At 47.6% G+C, this 23,463-nt stretch overlaps 1 protein-coding gene across 2 annotated transcripts in view; it reads right to left on the bottom strand.

Moving 5' to 3' along the window:
* CD247 (CD247 molecule) overlaps positions 1 to 19,502 on the bottom strand; it is a 73,075-nt gene extending 53,573 nt beyond the window's left edge. Inside the window, exon 1 of one of the 2 annotated variants that reach the window (XM_060643413.3) lies at positions 19,302 to 19,502. In XM_060643413.3, coding sequence (XP_060499396.1) covers positions 19,302 to 19,410 — 109 coding nt within the window. In that variant the 5' untranslated portion in view covers positions 19,411 to 19,502. The remainder of the gene's footprint in view (positions 1 to 19,301) is intronic. The other variant, XM_060643414.3, reaches the window with a different exon arrangement.
* Between the last annotated feature and the right edge of the window lie 3,961 nt (positions 19,503 to 23,463).

The following is a 23,463-nucleotide window of genomic DNA, read 5'->3' on the forward strand; positions in this document are numbered from 1 at the left end:
GAACACTGAAATGAGATTTTGCACCACCTTGGCCTTGAAGCCTGCTCCATCCGCTCTCTGTGGAGTCGGGAAGGGAGTAGGGAGAAAGAACCTGAGGGGGTGCTGGGCTGAGAGAGAAAAGAACCAGACCGGCTGACACGCACGACCCCCTGAGTGGGGCTGAGAGGCGGACACAGGGCGGGAGGCCGAAAATCACAAGCAGGCATACCGCCCGTCCAAACGGGGACCGAGCTGGTTGGAAGGTCAAGCTATGGGGACTGTTTCTAGACGGTCTGCCTGCATTCCCTGAGAGACGTCTTTGCAGGAGAACGCTGTGTCCACTGCGGTCCTCGGTCACCGTCATGAATGCCTGGGAGGAACGACACGGGTCTCGGACTTGACCACCATGACCACAAATGGTCACCAGTTCCGTGCTTTGGGAGCAGCCGGGAGGGGTGTGGTAGGTACCTTGTCCCACGTGAGACCATCAGAGGGAAGTCAGGACTCTAACATCGCCGTCAACGATGACACCAGAGATCGGCCCCAAGGAGAAGGGACGTGGGCTAGGGGAGACTTAGCAATTCCACCGCCAGGAATTTATTCCGAGGAAATAACCCCAACTGTGGACACGGATGAATGCAGAGGAATGTCCACAGCAGCACCATCATCATGTGTCAAAATGTGAAGCCATCTAAACGTCCAACAACAGGCAGTGGTAGCTCTCTAGGCACTAAAATTGATGTGGAGAAACGTTTGACCACAGGGAAAGATGGCCAGGATTGATTGTTCCGTAAAAAACACAGCTACAAAACTAAATGCACCTATTCAAACCTCGAAGGACAGTCACCAACATACTAACGAGTCGTGGTGGCAAACTTTGACAAAATGATTTTTGTTTTTGCTTTGTCCTTTTCCGTATTTTCCAAGTTTTCCACGGTAAGTGTGCTTTGACCCTGTCATCATTAGAATATGAAAACCATTTTCTTTTAAACCGTGTGGGTTTTAGGTTCTAAAAGCAAAAACTAAAATCCATCCCAGTTTTAAATAGAATGGGCGGTGAAATGGCTGACTTCCAGGTCATGTTGTTTTCTTTTTTTTCCTTTTTATTTATTTTATTTATTTTTTATTTTTTTTTAAATTTACATCCAAATGAGTTAGCATATAGTACAATAATGATTTCATTCCAGGTCATGTTTTGCTCATTTCTCATTGTCTACAGGGCGGGGAACGTTCTGGGTGGTAAATTACTACTTTTAGGAGGAACATTAAATAAATAAAGACAAGAAGATTGTAAGTGCTGCTGGTATTTGTTTTGGAAACAAATCTCTTTGAATACCTGTTAGCCTGGAACTTAGAATTAAATTAAGACGCGGAAAGGGGGCACCCGGGTGGCTCAGTCGTTAAGCACGACTCTGGATTTCGACTCAGGTCAGGATCTCATGGTTTGTGAGCTCAAGCCCCGCGTCGGGCTCTGTGCTGACGACTCAGAGCCTGGAGCCTGCTTCGGATTCTGTCTGTCTCTCTCTCTCTCTCTGCCCCTCCCTGACTCGTGTTCACTCTCTCTCTCAAAAATGAATAAACATAAAAAAATAAAAAAGATGCGAGGATGAGGGAAATAGCCTGGCATAGCAGGAGCACTGGACTGAGAGTGGGTCCTGGGTTGCAGATCTAGAATCACAAACTCTCACCGGGAACAAGCTCAGACCCCCATTTAAGGGGCACCTCCCCCCCATCCGTGACCTGACTTGCACCTGCAGCGCCTTTCTGGTCCGCCACCAGCCTCATGACGGCCACCTCCCTTCTCAGAGCTCCTTTCTTGGTGAAATAGTGATTGGGACGTAGGAGATCCTTTACCAAGCAGAGACTCCGTGACACAGAAGGGGAAGAGAGATGGTTCCAGAAAAGCCTCCTTCATCGTTTACCTAGGGCTGGCCTGGCCTGTGCAGCTCTCCGCCATCACTTCCTGCCCTCTAGCCCCTCCTCCAGCCCCCGGCCAAAGGCAGCAGCTTCTAAGCTGCCCTCAGAGAGCTGCCTTCCCGTCCGCCCATCTGGTTCTGTCACTCTGTGGCTCCTAACTGGGGTTGGTTACGCCCCGGGACAGATGAGCTGCAAAACTAACAATGCTTTGGCTCTGTCTACATGAGTCCACATCTTTCAATCCTCCATTTTGGGATGCTCAGGTCCCCCAAGAGTCAGAGGAGCAGGGCCGTCGGGGTGAGGTCAGGTGCAGAGGGCCTTGAGGGGCGGGGGGAGAAGAGCACATGCTTCAGGGGTCAACCGAAGACCCTTGAGGTCAGGAGCAGACAGACATGGCCTCTGGCATTTCCATGGGGGTGCCTCAGGCACTCCGCTTGGCAGTTCTACTCATCTGTTCAGGCATTTGCTTTTTTTAATTTATGGTAACAGAAAACATTTATTGTAGGGCTACTGTGTGCCCTCTGGGCTAGATAACGCATTATCTGCAGTTCTCCCCTGCAACCTTCAAGGCAGGCAGAGTTGTCTTCATTTTATAAAAGAGAAGGCAGTTTCATAGAGGTCAAGCACCTTGCCTGACGTCACATAGCTAGGTAGTACTAACGCCAGAATTTCAGTCTAGGGTTGGTTGCCTCATAAGTCTATCCTGCTTCCACTTTCTACCGAAACCGACCTCCCTCCATCTCGCCACCTAGATGGAAATGCAGATGAAAGACGACCGTGCCAACCGTGAATGCCCAATGTCAAGTGAGGGCTTTGCACGGCTTACGGCTGTCCCCCTTGGGAAGAGCCATTCCAAAAGCCATGCTCACAGGGCGTCCCCGAAGCCGTCATTTCAACCGCTGTTGGGGAAGTGACTAGCAATGGAGTAATTGGCCGCCTCCTGTGCTGGTCAACTTAACGGCCAAAATGAAGTCAGATTGGATGGCCCATCACAGCTTAACCCATCACCCAGTGATTACAAACAAAAATTATGACCTCAGTCACTGGCTCTCAACCAGGGGCAGATTTTGCCCCCTGAGATATTGACAATATCAGAAGACGTTTTGGGTTGTCACAACTTGAAGGTGCTAATGGGAATCTAGTTAGAGGTCAGGGATGCTCCCAGACATCCTACAATGGACAGGACAACCTCCCCACCCCGGGCAAAGACCCATCTGACCCCAGATGTGCAGAGGTTGAGAAACCCTGCTGCAAGCACTCAATCCAAAGGGATTTGACACAAGTGGACACTAATTAAATGTCAGAAAGAGAAATTGGGAAATCGTCGGTAGGGTTAGCTGTGGCTAAGGGAGTCCACATCCTATCAGGTCAGTCAGTGGGCATTGTGTATTTTTCCAGTTTGTCTTATTTAAGAGTGGTCTATGGAATTTACTTAGCTTTTCTTTGGGTTTAAAACCAGGAATGGAAAATTTAGCCTCTAGGAGGAGAAGAAACAGAGAATGAAAAATATGTGTAATAATGGAAGCTCATGTGCAAATTTTAGTAACACGCATTCTCTCTATATAAGGTTATATAGAGACCTTATATAAGGTCTCTTATAGAAGAGACCATGCCACCCCTCCGGGCCACAGGTATATACATACATCACCCACCCACATGAACTCATAGGAGGAGAGCTTGGGTTTGGATCCAGAAGAATGGAATTCAAAGTCCAAATCTACCAATCACCAATCTTGAACAAATCGCCTTCTTTAAGCTTCAGCTTCTCTACCAGTAAGAGGGAGGTCTGCTGGAACATCCCAGAGGGCTGTAGATTTTTCACGAAGAATTTACGTAAAAGCATTTGGCAAAACGGCCAAGTATGATTTAATCGTCCACATGATCACGCACCCACAGAGGGCTTCTCCTTCAAGGGCTGCATGGGTTCTTGGTACCCCATTTCCCCCCATGATCACTGCCTATGTTGGTTTCCCCTGGGTGACTTTCTATCTCCTATGCCACACTGGAGGAATACTCTCCGTGGCATGAAATGAAAGATTGGATTCGACTTATTTTACTCATGGCCCAAAGGAGAGTATTGCTTCTGAGAGGACGGTGCCTCCCGTTACAACGAGAAGGCGAGGACGATCAGGCAGACAGCATCGACGATACAGCTTTCCGGTTTCCAAGGGACAAAAGCTGGACATCACACAATGCTTTATCGTCCCCCAATAATTCTTCCCACTTGGAGCCAAACTCTGTTGGTCTTTAATTCTTGTCTGCTTCTGTCTTTCCTTAAGTAACAGGACGCTGGATTTTCACTTCCAAACTCAACCCAATTCCGAGGGTGATAGAAGGTTTAAAACGCCATCTGCCACCCTTTCGTTATGACCCGAGCTTCTGGCGTGAATTAGAGAAGTGGCCTCCACGTGTCCATGTGCTGTTAATGAACTTGTATCTGCTGATCTCGAAGCACTTCTGGCGATTCAGACACACATGCTTTCGCGTAACCGCTCGCCTTTCTTGCCCGTAAAGGCTTGTTGCGCAGAGCAGAACTGTTCTGAGCACGGCTGAGCCACATGTTGTGATGCGCTGAGATCCTGAGAATAGAGACTCCGGGGGGAGGGGGGGGCAGACCTTTACTGTTGGGGTCTCCTTTCAAACCCAGAGATGGAAAACCGGGCCTAAGACGTAGTGAAGGTGAGTCTGGGCCCAAGCATCTGACTTCTGATCATTGCTCTTAACCAGGGGTTGGCAAAGTGTGGCCTGTGGCCAGATCTGAGGGGCTGTGGGTTCTGTAAATAAAGTTTGGTTGGCACATCACCACGCTCGTGGGTTTACATATCGTCCGTGGCCGCTCTTGCGCTCTGCCAGCCAAGTTGAGTAGTTGTGAAAAAGACCACGTGGCCCGTAAAGCCCAGGATGTTTACTATCTGGTCCTTTCGAGAAAAAGTTTGCTGAGCACTGCTTGACGCTGGGTGTCATCGGAGGGACCCCAGTGGTTCACACCTCAGGCGTACGGGGAGCACAAAGAAACAAATGCCCAAATCCCTGTGTCAAGAATCCTTCCGTTGGAAAAGCGACGTGTCACTACACGAACAGTTCATTAATAATACAAGAGTCGGATGACGACATGGGCCAGCAATCAAGGAGAGCACAGTGCAGCGACCTTAAGAGCTGGCATGTATCGGGCACTTAGGTCCTGGGCACCAAGCCCAGTCCTTCTCACGCATTACAGGGCCGCTTCCTCACAAAAAGAGACAGTGGCCCCTACCTGAAGGAAGACCATGTGCCAGATTAATGGTTGCTAACAAAAAGAAAAGGAATCGTGAGATTGTATTTTTTTTCTCTCATGGATGCCCTTTCATTTATTTGTTTAGGCTTTTTTTTTTTTTGTAATATTTTACTTTGAGAGAGAGAGAGAGAATGCATGAAAGCAGGGAAGGAGCAGAGAGAGAGGGAGGGAGAGAATTTTCAGCAGGCTCCACCCTGAGCACGGAGCCTGATGCGGGGCTTGATCGCACGACCCTGGGATCGGGAACTAAGCTGAAATCAAGGGTCAGATGCTCAACCGCCTGAGCCACCCAAGTGCCCCTCATGAATACCCTTTGGGTACATCTTCCTGTACCTTCCCTGACTCCTAATTCCCACCCCTGCCCCCCTCTTTCTCTCACACGTATGTGTACACGTGCACAACCACACACACACACTTTTTTTGCAACAACAGAGAAAATCAAGGTCATCCCTAGTCCCCTATCCACCTGTGTGTAAACAAACAGGTCTCACTAGAATGAGAATGTATTCTTGACTGAAACACACTTTCCTGGCAAGTCAGGGCTGGACCTTAATCCAGTTTCTCAAACGCTCATTGACTGCAGAAAGCTACCGAGAGAAGTGGCCAATTTCTAGTGACTCTTCCCCAGGAGAACATGCTTGAAGCATTTCTTTACTCAGAACAAAACCAGAACCGCCCTGCCTCACAGCTGGGGCCCCTGGCAGCTGTGACCTGGAAACATAACTCTTTCTTCTTCCCTCCCCAGCCAAGGAGACCACACGGAGGGCAGGAGGGGCCAGCCCCAGCTGCCACCGTGGCCTCTCCTCCTGCCAATGGAGGCCACTGCTATGGTGGAGCCAAGATGTCAGATTTGGAGCAGGAGAAAGGAGGCTCTGGAGCAGACAGAGACACTGTCTAAAGTCCAGAACAAGCCCCGAAGCTTGAATTACCATTCAGATTCATTTCGAGATCGCAGAATGTGCTGGCGATGTTTTTCTAAAGGGCAACCCCGGTGCTCCCGAGATGGGAGGTACCCTCCCTTCTGACAGACTTCTTCCATTTTCCGGAGGGAGGGAGGAGACAGAGCTGGCTCGGCAACCCCCCAATCGGCATCTCTGCCGGCCGTTTCAGCAGGGGCTCGACGGTCACCCAGGTAGGAAATGAATGTCTTAAGCTGCAAGTGTCCTTCCCTTAATGATGCCTGGTGGCAAAGACCCGTGTCTTTATCGCATGTTAACATGCCTCTTCCCTTTCCTCATTGAGCCGCATCATGGCGAATGGCAATTAGCGTTCAAAACAAATAAACTGAGCCATCGTAGAGAGAACCTTGCCAGATAGTCTTAGGAGAAGTTGAGAAGCGTCGTCAGGACCAGACCAGGCCAGCAGGGCGTGGGGGCAGGCTGTGCATCAGGGTCCCGAGGGCCCTGATTGGAAGATGCCCCCAGGCTCTCTACCCCAGGACCCACCCTGAGAGTGGGGAAGGAGGGTCCAGGGATTGGGGTGGGGGGCTACCGAGAACATTTGCAGGTGTTTGCTGGTTTCCTCAGGTGGGGACGTTGTGTTGCCTCCACCGGACCTGCCCTTTGCAACTCCCTTCTCCATCCATCACCCTTGAGGGTGGCAAGCAGCCCTCAGCTCCTCCCTTATCCAGGCTCTTATCCCCCACCCAGAAGCAATACGGTTTGTGGAGGAGGGGGAGGGGCAGGCTGCCTGGGGTCAAAGCCCAGCTCCGGTTTGTGCTACCCACACGCCGCCGAGCCTCCGTCCCCCCACCTGCAAAACGAAGACCAATAAAAGTGCCACAAGATTGGTTGACCTAAAACATGTGAAAAACACACAGCGAGCGAGTTCCTCTCAACAGGTGTTAGCTGTTCTTGCTGCTTGTCACTTCACTAAACCAGCCAGACATCCATCAGCCCTTGTGAGTTCTTGGAGCTCGGCGGCTGGGACTTGTTACAAGCAGCATTGTCTTGCTTGCACAGAAAACACATTCAGGATGAAGTAAGGCGCATGACTCTGCTCTGAATTTTCTTTCAACCTCTGATAATGTTTCTGACAATGAAACATATCGTTAAAACACACTCTCTTCACTAAACAGGAAAATTACTTGAATGTCTCTCATTAGCTTTAATCTTCTCTCCCCAACCAGGTTAACCTAACAGATGCCCTGTCACTATAAGAGGCAAGTTTGGCTGCCAGAATCTTCTATCAGTGGGTCACTGTCCCTGTGGTCACCGCAGGCCCTGGACAACCTCAGCGGAGGAGTCAGAGATGCCACTGATTCAGCCACACAAAGGCATTTTCTTTTCCCTCCCGAGGGGGGGTGCCCGGCAGGAGGGTGGGAATCCCGGGTGAAATGGCATTAGCAGAAAACCCTTGAAGGGAAATCCTCCCAAGTCCTAAGAATCCGTCCTGCTCACACTAGGTTGGGGAACAACCGAAAGGAAAATCTGGGCATGTCCCTCTTTAAGAAAATTAAACGTGGGGCGCCTGGGTGCCTCAGTCAACCAAGCATCCAACTTGATGTCAACCCAGGTCGTGATCTCACGGTTCGCAACATGGAGCCCCTCTGTGCTGACAGCGTGGAGCCAGCTTAGGATTCTCTCTCTCCCCCTCTCTCTCTCCCTGCCCTCTCCACCTGTGCTCTCTCTCCCTCTCAAAATAAGTAAACGTTTTTTTAAAAAGAAAATTAAATAGGTATGTTCGTTCTATGGAAATCCAATAAGTGAAAACGTACACTGATGAAAATTGCTAAATTAGAAAACAAATCCATCCATTCCTAAATGATTTGATAACACGCTTCTAAGCATGTTTTCTGCTCATAGAGGTGGCCGGTCGGCCACCGTCAGGGCCTCATAGGCAGGCTGAGCTAACACCACCCAGTCACCTGAGCTCCTGGTGGTCGCCATTCCAACGTGCCATGCATCTTCATGGGCACCTAAGACCCAAGCGGCCAGTTCAGGAAGCTCCATTTACTTACAACATGGCAACCTGAAGGCCCAGAGGACTGACGGCTGGAGTAAGAATCCAAAAGTCCTGGGTTCAAGTGCTGACTCTGCCACATACTTTCTACGTGACATTCAGCTGGTTTATTGATTTCTTAGGCAAGCGTTTCTTCCCTGGTAAAATCTCCAAGTGGAACTTGGAGATATCTATCCTCCCCAGCTCAAATATTCTGTGATTCTGTCACATCAGGCCAGCCACACATAGAAAGACTTCCCAGAGAGGTTCCATCTACTCTTCCTGTCACTGAAGGTAAAATTCACTGGCAGCGTTGGACCCCCCCCACCCCAACCTAATCATATTACCACAAGCCACTTCTGATTACAAGGCAGTTAAACAACATGCGAGGCGCATGCTTGACGACTTTGCGAAATTAATTTCTCATAAGAATAAGCGCAAACTTAAAGTCACATTATTTTTAACAGTGCACTTAAATTGAGACATTAATTTTTTGCATTGCATTATTTTGAATTTGCATAATTCAAAATCCAATTACATGTGACTTGTGTATTCTCTCTAAAAGGGTTTTTTAAACCTTCGAGAGAGGGAACGGAGGTAGTAAAAGAGATTGGCGATGACGCTGGGTCAGACTTGGAGAAAGACCATGGGTTTGAGCGAACCCACAGGATGACTATCCAAGACCATAGAGAGGATGCCCTAGAGAGGACCCAGGACCCAGAAGCACAATACAGGTTTCCTTGGGTCACCACTCTGTACTGAGTTTGAGATGACTGGCCAATTTGGAAGGTAGATTTCTCCTTCTCCTCCTCCTCCTTCTCCTCCTCCTTCTTTCTTTTACAAAGAGAGAGAGCATGAGTGGGGGAAAGGGGACAGAGGGGAAAAATAGAGAGAATCTTAAGCAGACTCCATGCTCAGTGCAAAGCCTGATGCAGAGCTGGATCCCACGACCCTGGGGTCATGACCTGAGCCGACATCAAGAGTTGGATGCTCAACTAACTGAGCCACCCAGGCACCCCTTCTTCTTCTTCTTCTTCTTCTTCTTCTTCTTCTTCTTCTTCTTTTTTAATTGAAATCACTCCCGGCTTGAATGCTGCTAAAAGATGTTCAACCCCCAAATTAAAAATGCCTAAAGAGCCAAATCCTCTCTTTATTCTTTGGTGCAGAGGAGACATTTTGTGCTCTTCAAAATGGCTGACAGGAATCTTCTGAGGAAGCTATGGTCTGAGAACAAACTAGGGATTCGATCAACTTCAAGGCTGAGACTTTGTGTTTAGAGCCATAGCTAGAAACTAACAGATGTTGCTTTTTCCAAATAAACGAAATCAAGAAATTGAAGATAAAAACTGTTCTCTAAATCTTCCCTTCCACATTCTCTCCCCTGCTGGGCCCTTTAGATTGCAAGAGTTAGTGATTATAACTTTATTCACAACCCATTTGAGGTTTCCAAGCAGCTCCCTCCCCAAGATGAGATGACAAAGCTTTGAAAATTAGAGGCACCCCTCCCCTCACCCCAAAGAGCTATCCTTGACGAGGTGCGCTCTGTTGAAACGGAAGGAATTTGCTTTATAGCAGCCTCCCTTGTGGAATTATGTATGGGAGCATTTAACAATACAGCATTTGCAATGGGCAGGTGAGAGCTGGCCAACTTTTTAAAGGGGATTTCACACACCAGGTCAGCAGGGAGATGGATAGGTGAGCTGCAGTGGATACAATTATTTGACTTTCTGAGCTGTTCTTTTTGAAGCCTCTACCCTTAATAGAAAGAAAAAGAATAATCCTCTTTGCCAACCTTTTGTAGCTCAATCTTTATTGTTCCCACTAAAATCCAAAGAAAACGGACAAGATTCATTTTGTCCAGAAAGCATGTGTGTATTTTATATAGGTCTGAGCTTTGAAGCATTGATAGTTAAGTGGGAGAAAAGACAAAGATTTCTCTCTAATCTGAGGACATCAAAGGGGGAATTTCTGAAGCGCTCTGGCCTAACTCAAAACGGCCCTGGGTGGTATCTCCCGATATACCCCTCCTTTGCTACTAAACTCAGCGTGGAAATTAGCACAGGCTCACAAAATGACGACAATTAGGCCAGACCGTACAGAAGCAGGCCTGTGGGTAAATTAAGACTTTGAGACAACGTGACCCACTGGGCCAGGGAAGCTTTTCTTTTACTTACGGGCTCTCAGTGACTCAGTGGGCATCTCTAAGACACTGGCCTGGTCACTGGGCTGCTTGGCCAACCATCTGTAGGACTGGTTGTTTGACTTTGGGTGCAGGAGATGTGCTTGGTTACTATTTACTCATTGCTAAGTCCAGTAGCTGACCTGGACTTTTGAACAATCAAAAGTTTGAACCATCAGATTGTTCAAGTATCTGTTTGAACAATCAGATATTAAAAATAATTGTCGGTCTGGCGCCACCAACTCTCGATGGCCAAAGTAGGCCAAACCCACCTGGTTGGATTGCTTGCCATTCTATTCCGAGGGCAGAAATAAACAAAGAAAAGCACCACACGCATTTGGACAACTTTAGTCAAAACACAGAAGATGGCCACCGTGGAAAGAACTGGTGAGAACTGGGGGAGCTCGCGACGCTTTCTGCTGACGGGGAAGTTCCTGAAACTGTTTTCGTACTGGGCTTCCACTGTGCGAAACACTCACCATCGGGAACTCTCTGGGTTGGGTTTTTAATTCTGAGTTCTGAGAACAGTACATTTTCCACCTTCTTTTGTCACCTGACTGCTGGTAACAAACGGGTAAGAGCGGGCCCAGGAGAGTCACGCATATCTGGGCTTGATTGGAAGGGGGCCTACGGGTTTCCACAGGAGGCAGTCAGCGTCTTAGTGGAGGGAGCTGGGAGGAAGAAGGACAGGACGGCGTGAAGGAAAGACAGCAGGCTCACGTCGGGAGGTGGGGACGTTCTGAGGGGAGTTGGGGGACCTGGAGTCTCTGCATCTATAAGGAGGCCACCCCTCCTCTCCAGGATCCTAGCGATTCTAGTCTGGACTTCTCGCCCCCCTCCGGCACAGAATCTCTGGAAGGTGCGCAGAGACGTCTCAGCTCTAGTGTGCACCTCCCTAGATTGCCAACTGTGAGTCCGACCAACGTGCCAGGCACACCAAGCCAGTCCCTGGTGCACACGGAAACACATAGGACGTGCCCGGGACGTGTCCGTCAGTGCACAGATGGGCACATACGCACACCAGGCACAGCAGTGCATGAACGCTGGACACCAGTGCATGCACGCACACACTGGAACACACCAGAACACACACACACAAACACACACTCGCACATGGCATCCCACACCAGCACATGCACAGTAGGGCACGGGCGCCTGCACCCCCACCAGAGCACTTGGGTCAGCACGCACTGGCACACACGTTTGCTAGGACCGGGCTTGGGCACAGGCTACTCCCATGGTGGAGTCACCTGGTAACAGCTGCCTTCTCCCTGGAGCAGGTCGCTCTGGCCATTCTGGGCCCTGTCTTTTTTTTTTTAATTTTTTTTTAATGTTTATTTATTTTTGAGACAGAGCATGAACGGGGGAGGGGCAGAGAGAGAGAGGGAGACACAGAATCCGAAGCAGGCTCCAGGCTCTGAGCGGTCAGCACAGAGCCCGATGCGGGGCTCGAACTCACGGACCGCGAGATCGTGACCTGAGCCGAAGTCGGAGGCTCAACCGACTGAGCCACCCAGGCACCCCAGGTTGTCTTTTTCTATTCTTTCCCCCCTAACACCTCTTCTCTCCAATTCTCCATCACCACCCTCAGCCCGCATGATGAAAGGGCAGTTCTAACTCAGGGGCCGTCACATTATGTCTTAGACCCAGGCGGGGGTATCGCATGGAGGGGACCTGGCGAAACACAGAAACGCAGCGCTGAGTTTCTAGTATCTACAGCGACAGAGAGAAGTAGGCATTTGTTATATCCTAAATGGTGGCGTCGGCTTACATTCTGGGCTGTCCTCCCCAAACCCCAAGGCTTGCAAAGGCAATGCACTCTTAGCCCAGCGCCCTGCAAATGTCCTGTGGAAGCTCTTGAACACTCCTGTCCCAGCCGTCCTGCCGGCCAGCTTTGGGAAGGTACCAGAAATTCACATAGGTGGTTCTTCAATGCTTCACGTACTTTTCTCTGCAGCGGATTTCTTAACTTGATTTGTTTTGCTCCAGTCACCAGCAAAAGGGTTTGCCCTCCCTGAGCTCAGCTCAAGCAAATGCAAGGGGACTCAGGGCATAAATCATTGAAGACTGCTCACAGACGTTTGTCATTCAAAGGCAATTCCCCCACTCCTTGAGGATTTTCACAAAAACAAACAAGCCAAAAAAACCAATCTCCACTCAGTCTGTGTGTAACACTGTACTGTTCTTTAAAATCTCACACATAAAACCTTACACACTGTATGAAGACACGTTTTTATCCAACAGATCAATTACAGGCTATTACTTAGAATCTAAACCTCTCAAATACGATTTAACCTCATTTAGCTTTACACGTTTGGTTTTCACATACACGTAGGGCGGCGGGGCTGCGGAAGGCGAACACACAGACCTGTGTCGTTTGCAAACTGAGGGCCATCCCTCCCAAGACAAGCTCCCAAACAGCTCTATTTCTTAACAGTGAAACAGAGAAGAAGGATTTTACCAAATCTGTGGGAAACCCGAGCTCAGAATTGTAGTAACGTGCCAGAGAGAAGCATAATTCCGTATCAACTACCGAATATTTCGTACACTCGGCAGAAAAAAAAAAAAAAAAGCCTATTACACGAGGACATACAGCATCAAAATTATTATTTCTTCCAAAATTGAGAGGAAAACAGTAAAGGATGCTTATTAAAAGGAACGCCTTCACAGGTCGGCCTCAGAGTTCAGTCACCAGGGGTATGACATTGTCAAATGACGAGCGAGCACCCGGGAAAGAGGCTGCAGAGAACACTCGAGAATGTATACACGGGACAAGGTTGTCAGAGAAACCGGCTTTGGGGCCTCGCTCTACTCTTAGGCCAGGTCATCAAAGCTCGGCGCCTCGTTGTCTGTGTTCACAAAGAGAGAATTCTACTGCTTCATGTGCTGCCCGCATAGGATGGCAACGAGGACCCAGTAAGGAAGGGTGTAGGAAGTCACTTCGTAACTATAAAGGGATGACTGCGTTCAGAGAGCGGCGGTCTGGACGGGGCAGGGATCCTGCCTGTCCTTGTTTTCTAATGCTTTCTATTTAGTTAGTTTTCCCCCCCACCTTGAGCTGAAAATCAGTTGCTGAGGAGCACAAATCATAGCAGGCAAGCAAAGTGGTTGGTGGAAACTCCTGACACCTCCCCCACTGCAGTCCCGCTGCTTCAGACAGCAATCTGCTCTCTCTTCAAGTCACTTCTTACCAGCCAAGTCCTTGGGTGCCCCCCCCCCCCCCGCCCCCGATACATCTGCAGTCAGGGCACGAGCATAAGGGTTTTAATAAGCCAGAAAACGCTGGGCCTCGTCCTTGGATTTTTCACGCCAGAGGCTCCCGCGAGAGAGTTAGAGATATTGTGATAAAGGTGGAAGTCCAGACCTAAAAAGTATTTGGAGCCGCACGGAGTCGAAGTTTAGTTTCCGAATCCTGGGAGCCAATGCCAGCGCGGTGGGGGCCGATAAGGAAATGTTCTCAAAAAGTGCAATTTCAAGACCACATGCAATTCCTTTGCTAGGCGCAAGGCACGTTCGACTCTCTCCTTTTCTCATCTCACAGATGAGAAACCAAAGCCCGGAGAGAGCTGTCTGCCCAAGTTCACCCCGCGATTTAGCGACAGAGAAGAAGAAAGATGTTATCCAGCTGTCGCCCTGGGAAAAATGACGCTTGTTGTCTTTTGCAGGTTGCGAGACTGGGGCCCACATGCTGACTGGCTACGACTTTTCGGGGAACCTTTTGTGAGCGGCACTTCTGAGTGTCGTCTCTGCTCCCCAGTACCCTGCGGGAGGCAGACATGACTGCCGCCATCTTATAGAGGAAGGACAGGCTCTGAGGGCGGCAGCTCAGAATCCAGATCTTTCTAGCTCCACGGCCCGCTCTCTCCCTCCACTGTGTAGCTGCCCCAGAGAAGACAGGACACTTGCAGACGGTCAGAGTTAGGAAACAGTTCTCTTTCCTCCACTGGATCGTTTTCAACAGAAGCCTAAAGTATCCTGCGAAATGTTCTTTAACTTACTCTTTTAACTGTCAACCCGGGAGAAATTAGCCCAAGGACATAATTCAAAAGACAATTTTAAAGCTATGTATGTAAAGATTTTCTTGCAGGCTTAGCTATAATAACAAAAATTAGAAACAGCCCAATGTCCAACAATAAAGAAGTAGGAAACTACGTTACATAAACTCTGGAAGTTTACATAGCAATTAAAAACCATCGTGAAGGCTAGGCCTAAAAAAAAAATGCTCACGATAGATTATTAAGAAAAATAAGCACACGGAAATGCTTTTATGATGGCAACCATAAAAAGATTCGTGTACACTCTTTTTAAAATATTGGAATGGAACATAAAGAAGGAAAATTGAAGTTATTGGGCTAGCTTGTAAGATTTTGGATTTAAAAAATGTGTAACTTCCTCCAATGAGTTTGTGATATTTTTGTGAAAATACCTCAAATTAAGAGAAGCGATAGTTACTTGGAACGTTTAGTTGGTAACTCAGACCAAATCAGACTACACTGGCTAAACTGCTTTTTTCTTTCCATATTTTGAGGCAATTGTATACTGTGATTTTTGCCATCATCCACAAACTCTTATTTTTCTCCTGGTGCCTCTCATTAATGAGTTTTTTTTTCCTTTTTAAGTTTATTACTTAACATTCTCCCACAGTGGATAGCCTTGTTTATTTTCTGCTTTTTCCTTAGGGTTTAAGCCAAGTCAGAAAAACGAACGTCTTCCTTCATTCGTTTATGTTTGAGATATAATATTATTTGAATCATATGAAATTATCTTGTTTGTAGGTCCAAAAACAAATAGCGGAAATTTTATATCAAAAATTTTAATAACAGCAGATTGTATCTTAAACCATCCCAGCAACTCATTTTGAGTCACTCTGTTTCCTCAAACTGTCCTGTCCCCTCCACCAGCCAAATTTTGTTTGGTTGGTTGGTAGGTGGGTTTAGATTTAAATGCTAAATTCTCAAAAAAAATAAAAAAATAAAAAAATAAATGCTAAATTCTCTAGAAGGGAAGTCCAAATAACACCATTCCAATATATTCCTTGTAAACCATTAAAGTTAACATAATTACATGGAAACATCTAGAATTCTTTCGTTCACCCACTTTAATTCATTTGACACGTATTTATTGCGTGTGGACTCAACTCATGGCAGTGCGCTAAGCGCTAGGCACCTCTCTAAACAAGACTGAGGTGTCTTTTCCCTTGGGGAACATAGACTCCTTTTTGCAGGCTGGGAGGGATGGCTAAGAAAGGTGGTGACTCACCAGATCAGTTTGTTTCAACTAACGTGCCAAGTGACTGGTTTGGATTCTTTATTAAGCAGATTGAATGTTTGCTCAAATTGATTTAATCTACCATCAGGTCAGTGTTAATAAGAACTCGCCCGGGCCCGAGCAGAGAAGAAGTCTATATTGAGCTGTCCCCGCTGTTTATTTAATCCATTAGCTGACCACAGGTACATATGGCTCAGGAGAAAAAGACTCCCGAAGGGTGTCTTTGGACAGCTCTAATGCAAAACAGTTCCCGAAGAAGTGCCTTAACTGTTCTAAATAAAACACAAGACACGATGCCTGGGGGACTCTCGAAAGTAAGACTGCACATCCAGTAAAAGTTAAATCTTATTTTTTAAAGACAAAGGCAAAAATAAAAAAAAAAACATTTTTCAAAACATACAGCAGTGGTCAGTTACCTAAGCGACAGCTTCCCAGAACTGTTTCTGGGGGACATTTCACAGCAGTGGGGTCTCTAAGCCAGCAAGTGGGAGAAATGCCAAAGGAGAGAACTTAAGCAGCTCATCTGGATGAGCAGTGCCAGTGACAGGACGTCGAAATATTGGTGAAAATGCCATTGTCCTGGCACCGCTTAGGAGTTCCCCTCATGTCCAGCCCTGAGCAGCTTAAGCAGAGATCTGGCGTTCGAGACGTTTGCATTTAAATACCCAGTCACTGGACACCCATGCCAAGCATTCAGCTTCGAGATCCGTGTGGCCATCCCGACCAGTGACGAGCTGGTGGACTTTGCCCTCTAATTTCCTCCCCCTAACTATTTAGATTATACACTTGGGAGCATGTTTTCACTTTGGGGGAGTATCCCCTACAGAATAAGTGTCTTAAAAAAGAAAAATGGCGGTTCGAACGCTCATCCGGTGACCTGCCCAAGCTTTGATCCTTGTTCACAGTTGGCCCCCCCCCCCCCCACCGCTCACATGTGCCTGTGCTGTAGGCTCAGAAATCAAAAGGAGGATGAGTGGGACTTCGACAGATGGAGAAAATGTCCAGTGCTGTTTACAACCCAGCTGAGAGCAAATTAAGAATTCTAACCATGGGTTTCCATTTCCTGTTGCTAGATGTTGAGAACAAGAAAACAGACCGTGATGTAATAATAGTAATAATTAATACAGCTTCCATGTATTGGCTGTCTGCTCTGTGTCGAGCATATTACATTCATTTCTCATCTTTACAGTTCTGCAAGGAAAGTTATCCTTACTTTAGAGGGGAGAAAACTAAGGCCCAGAGAGGTTAAGTAACCTGCCTACCGTTGCACAGCTAGGAAAGTGGCAACACCGGGATTCCATCTATGATTGGCCTGACTTTTGCCACCACATCCAGCCATCTCCTTGAAAGTAGAGCTGCAAACCAGCCTGGGGGGCCTGCTTTTCCTGAGGGTTTGGGGCCGCGCTGCATCTCCCGGCTGGAGAAAGGACAGTGGCCACACTGACCAGCTGGAAGCATTCTTGGCCACAGTGGGGTAGGGAGGTAGGGGTACTGAGTAGCTGAGGGCCCTGCAGGCAAAAGCGTGCCCCTGCCGCTAGGCACACCACCTTTGTCGCGACTAGCCTCAGACCCCGGCGACCGGCTTGGCAGACTGTCACCCAGGGAGACCTCCTCCCGTAGAGACGCTCGGTCATTATTTGCTTTGATCCTCACGATCTGGGCATTTCCATAAAAGGCAAATGGAAAGATCTCTAAAAGGCAGACTTTTAAAAAGTTTGGAGGGGCGCCTGGGTGGCTCAGCCGGTGGAGCGTCCAACCTCGGCTCAGGTCGTGACCTCGCAGTTGGTGAGTTCGAGCCCCGCGTCGGGCTCTGTGCTCAGAGCCCGGAGCCTGCTTCGGATTCTGTGTCTCCCCCTCTCTCTCCCCCTCCCCCGCTCATGCTCGGTCTCTCTGTCAAAAATAAATAAACATTAAAAAAAAATTTTTTTTTAAAGAGTTCGGAGATAGGTGACTTCACTGAGCAAGAAAAGAGAGACCTCAGCTCAAATTCTGTCAGCGGCCTTTCCGCGGAGCAAAGTTGTAAAGGCAACACGATGCCATTCGCAGCCCTGGGGCTTACAGGCCCAAGTCTCTCCTCACCTCACCTCAACCCTCTCAGGGGAGTAGCTGAAAGGGCCGTCCCCACACCAGCACAGCAAGGGGCCTCGCATGATGGAAAATCCTGTCCATCCTGTTTCCTCCTCCTGGGCGCTGTGTGTGGAACTGGGCAAGGCCCGCATCTCATCTGCTGGGTGGGGTCTTGTTTGTCACTCGTGGCAGCCACCGTCACCCAAGCAGCTTTTTTTTTTTTTTTTCCCCCTCATCTAACTCTAGTTTGCTGCTACCTTGGCCCCGAGGCCAACACAAACAGACCGGTGAGGAAACCGCGTAGAAGTACCTCGCGGCCTGAAGCCCACGGTCTGAAGCCATTGCCATCAGCTGTTCCCCTGAAATCACTGAATCCACTGGCTACTGTGGCATCAGGGACCCTCTTGTCCCCCGCACGCAGGACGGGCCCGGGACTTGCTCTGGGGCCCTCACCTCACAGGGCCGTGTGACTCACACCGAACAAGGCTCTTCCGAGAAGAACGCTGTGACCTTACAGAGTTTTCAGAACCCCTGAGGTGTCAGGCTGGGGCTGTGCCATGTTCCCTGTCAGGAACAGAAGCACCAGGGGCCTCCCCTGCCCTCTCAGCACTGTCGCCAAACGCTCTCCCACACTGAGGTGACCCGTGACGTGGAGAAGGGACATGTGTTTGTGACCTGTCTTCCTGTTTCTTTAGGTTCAAATACAGCTGCTCCTGTTTCTGGTAAAAATGCCATGATACCAATCTCCTGAGACAGTCTATTTTGTCTTTCTTTTCACATGTGGTCCTCATAATTTGGCCTAGACAACACGGTGGGAGTGAAAGGAGTCTAGAAAAGCCCAGCTCCCGCGAGCGAAAATGAGGTGAGGAGTAAGTTCTCTCACTGGTCGGTTGTTACTTACGACGGCGACTTAACAGGTCACATCCTCTCATCTGTCCCTACGTTCTGTCAGCGTCTCTAGCTTTTTGGCCTCAGATAGAGGGCTGCTTGCAGTGAGGGTGGTGGGTGAGTCACTGAGCCACGATGGGTGTGTCCCAGGGCAGCCCCTGGCCGTGGGGGGGCAGGGACACCCATGACAGAGCTGAGTGTAGACACGGGCCCCGAGGAAGGCCCCTTCCATCCTTCGTGGACATCGCTGCTCAGTCCCTGCCCCGTCCAGGTGCTTCAAGTCAGCCAGACTCACAGCCGTGACCCCGTCTGACCGAGAGAAGTGTTTTTTGTTGGCAAAGGACAAAGGAAAGAGGCCAAGTGACGGAGCCAGCCAGGGGGTACGAGGAGAAGACGCAGAGACGAGACGAGCGTCGCAGTACGAAAAGTGGCCTGGCTGACGTGTTCTCATCCCATCCAGCGTCTGTTAAATACTCCCTCTCTTTTTCTCCGCACTGGGCCTGCCTCAGTCGCTCCTCTGCCCCCTTCCTCCCTGTCCTTTCCCTTCCATGGACTGTCCTCTCTTCTGTTAGCACTAGAAACACCTGTATTGGGGGCAGGTGTGCGTTGAAGCAGCTGGGTCTGAGCCGATGCCCAGCTCGGCTGTAAGGGAGTAGATCCAACCTGCTCAGCTTCGAAAGAGACGCCAGCTCCTCGTTACCCCTCCGCTACGTACCCACCCCCCCCACACACACACACACGCAAGAAGAGTTTCTGCAAGTTCCTTGCCATCCATCTGTCCGGCCTTACCTGTTCCTGGGAGCTGTGTCTGCAGCAGGGCCATGATGACAAGCACCTTCCACATCACCTTGTCCTTTCCCCCAGGGTGGCACCAGGAGGCCGAGGCTGTGGCAGCCATGGCTGGGACCCAGAAGAGAGACGGTATCTCTCCTTTGTGCTGCTGCCTCCTCAGGAAGTAGAGGACTGTGGGGCCTTTGAGAAGGCAGACACCTGCCAGCAAGGCCAAGAAATGCACTCCCCCTTTCGGTTCATAGGCAGGAAGCTCTGGAGGTTTGAGGGTTTGAGGTGTGTGTGTGTGTGTGTGTGTGTGTGTGTGTGTGTGTCTACATCTTGCTTTTTCTCTCATTTAACCATTGTTTTACTCTCCTTTTCTCCTAATTTTTGTTTAATTTTTATCTAACTCCTATCTTGATGGGTGAAGCCAGTCCCTAGGCGAACAGGAGTTCCCAATGCGTGTAAGGACATTTTCCTGGACTTACATATTTTTTTTAATTTTTTTTTTAACGTTTATTTATTTTTGAGACAGAGAGAGACAGAGCATGAACGGGGGAGGGTCAGAGAGAGAGGGAGACACAGAATCTGAAACAGACTCCAGGCTCTGAGCTGTCAGCACAGAGCCCGATGCAGGGCTCGAACTCACGGACTGCGAGATCATGACCTGAGCCGAAGTCGGCCGCTTAACTGACTGAGCCACCCAGGCGCCCCTGGACTTACATATTTTATAGATGTTGGTGAGACGGCAGAGCTCTGGATCCAGGAGAAATGCAGAGACAGAATACCTGGGCTTTGGTGCCTATCTCTGCCACCCAGGTGCTGTGTGGCCTTCAGTAACTCACTCAGCGTCTCTAGACATCAGCATCCTTACCTGTAAAGCAAATGGCTGGAGTAGATCTGAGGTTACAGATCCAAACTTGGCCTGAGTTGGAACCACATAGTATTTCAAATGCTTTTGCTGGTCGTCAACATTGAAACATTGGCATAATTTACAATAATAAAAAGATAAATACCTACAAACAAATGTAATAAAAAGCGTTAGTTAGATCTATATGAAATAAATTTTAAAACATTACTGAAGGATGCAGAAGGGACCTGGGTATATGGAAAAGTCTATGGTCTTTGATAATCTTAAGAAGACTACAATTCTTTGTAAACGAATCAATCCATTCCACTAAAAGTATCAACACACAAATAAAACTCCTACAATTCAACAATAAGAAAACATAACCCAATTAAAAATTGGCCAAAGATGGGGCGCCTGGGTGGCTCAGTCAGTTAAGCGGCCGACTTCAGCTCAGGTCATGATCTCGCGGTTCACGAATTCAAGCCCTGCGTTGGGCTCTGTGCTGACAGCTCAGAGCCTGGAGCCTGCTTCAGATTCTGGGTCTCCCTCTCTCTCTCTGTCCTTATCCCGCTCAAGCTCTGTCTCTCTCTGTCTAAAAAATAAATAAACATTAAAAAAAATTGGCCAAAGATCAAAATAGATATTTCTCCAAAGAAGATAAGCACACAAGAAGGATCTCAACATCGTTAGTTATTAGATAAATGCAAAGCAAAACTGCAGTGACATTGGCCATGGAAACATTGTTCTCGAGATGTCTCCTCAGGCAAGGGAAACAGGAACAAAATTGGGACTATTTTTAAAAACTATTGGGAATACACCAAAATGAAAATTTTTTGCATAGTGAAGGAAATTATCAACAAAACGACAGGGCAACCAACCTATTGAATGGGAGAAGATATTTGCAAATGACATATGCAATAAGGGGTTAATATCTAAAATACATGAAGAACTTAAACAACTCAACACCCAAAACTGATTAAAAATGGGCAAAAGACCTGAATAGACATTTTTCCAAAGAAGACATCCAGATGACCAAGAGACATGAAAAGATGCTCAACATCACTCATCATCAGGAGATTGCAAATTAAAACCACAATGAGGGGCGCCTGGGTGGCTCAGTCAGTTGAGCATCCGACTCTTGATTTCAACTCAGGTCATGGTTCCAGGGTCATGGGATCGAGTCCTGTGTCAGGCTCCACGCTCAAGATTCTCTCTCTCCCCCTCTGCCCTTCTCCCCTGCTCTCTCTCTTCTCTAAAATAAAATTAAATAACTAAATTTTTAAAAAGACAACGAAATATCACCTCACATCTGCCAGAATGGCTAAAATTAAAACAAGTGTTGACGAGAATGGGAAGAAAAAGTAACCCTTGTGCACCATTGGTGGGAATGTGAATTGATGTGTCCACTGTGGAAAACATGGATGTTCCTCAAAAAATTCAAAATTGGATTACCATATGATTCAGTAATTCCATTACTGGGTATTTACCCAAAGAAAAGGAAAACACTAATTAAAAAAGATATATGCATCCCTATGTTTATTGCAGCATTATTTATTTTTTTAAATTTTTTTTTTTAACGTTTATTTATTTTCGAGACAGGGAGAGACAGAACATGAACAGGGGAGGGTCAGAGAGAGGGAGACACAGAATCTGAAGCAGGCTCCAGGCTCTGAGCTGTCAGCACAGAGCCCGACGCGGGGCTAGAACTCACGGACCGCAAGATCATGACCTGAGCCGAAGTCGGCCGCCCAACCGATTGAGCCACCCAGGCGCCCCAGCAGCATTATTTAAAATAGCCAGGATACAGAAGCAACCCAAGTATTCATCCACAGGTGAACGGATAAAGAAGATATGGTATACATATACTACAGAATATTACTCAGCCACAGAAAAGAGTGACATCTTGCCATTCGCAACAACATGGGTGGATGTAGAGGGTATAACGCTAAGTGAAATAAGTCAACCAGAGAAAGACAAATACCATATGATTTCACTCGTATGTGGGAATTTAAGAAATAAAACAAATGAACAAAGAGAAAAAGAGACCAAAAAAAAAAAAAACAACAACAACAAACCAGACTCTTTGATACAGAGAACAAACTGGTGGTTGCCAGAGGGGAGGGGAATTGGGGGCTGGGTAAAAGAAAAGAAGAAGAAGAAGAAGAAGAAGAAGAAGAAGAAGAAGAAGAAGAAGAAGGAAAAGAAGAAGAAGAAGAAGAAGAAGAAGAAGAAGAAGAAGAAGAGAAGAAGAGAAGAAGAAGAAGAAGAAGAAGAAGAAGAAGAAGAAGAAGAAGAAGAAGAAGAAGAAGAAGAAGAAGAAGAAGAAGAAGAAGAAGAAGAAGAAGAGAAGAAGAAGAAGAAGAAGAAGAAGAAGAAGAAGAAGAAGAAGAAGAAGAAGAAGAAGAAGAAGAAGAAGAAGAAGAAGAGAAGAAGAAGAGAAGAAGAAGAAGAAGAAGAAGAAGAAGAAGAAGAAGAAGAAGAAGAAGAAGAAGAAGAAGAGAAGAAGAAGAAGAAGAAGAGAAGAAGAAGAAGAAGAAGAAGAAGAAGAAGAAGAGAAGAAGAAGAAGAGAAGAAGAAGAAGAAGAAGAAGAAGAAGAAGAAGAAGAAGAGAAGAAGAAGGAGAAGGAGAAGAAGAAGAAGAAAGAAGAAGAAGAAGAAGAAGAAGAAGAAGAAGAAGAAGAAAAACCCATAGTGAGATCCTACTTCACACCCCCTAGGGTGGCTAAAATAAAAAAGACAATTAGTGTTGGGAGGGTATACAGAAATTGGGACGCTCAGGGACACCTGGGTGGCTCAGTTAAGCAACAGACTTCAGCTCAGGTCATGATCTCTCAGCTTGTGAGTTCAAGCCCCGCATCGGGCTCTGTGCTGACAGCTCAGAGCCTGGAGCCTGCTTCGGATTCTGTGTCTCCCTCTCTCTGCCCCTCCCCCGCTCATGCTCAGTCTCTCTCTCTCTCTCTCAAAAATAAATGAACATTAGAAAAAAATTTAAAAAAACAAAGAAATTGGGATTGCATACATTGCTGGTGAAAATGTAAAATGATAAAGCCTTTGTAGAAACCAGTTTGGCAGTTCCCCAAAAAAGTCAAACAGAGTTGTCATAGGACACAAAAATTATGCCTCTAGGCATAGACCCAAGAGAATTGAAAACACATGTCCACACAGTATTATCATAATAGGCCCAAATTGGAAACAAGCCATCTAGGGAATGGTAAACAAATGTGGTATATCCCCCAAATGGAATGTGATTCAGGCATAAAAAGGGATGAAGAGGTAAGAGGTCTCTTTTTGGGGTGGCAGAAACTTCTAGAATTAGATGGTGGGATAGTG

This window comes from Panthera onca, chromosome F1, assembly GCF_046562875.1.
Source record: "Panthera onca isolate mPanOnc1 chromosome F1, mPanOnc1 haplotype 2, whole genome shotgun sequence".
NCBI lineage: Eukaryota > Metazoa > Chordata > Mammalia > Carnivora > Felidae > Panthera > Panthera onca.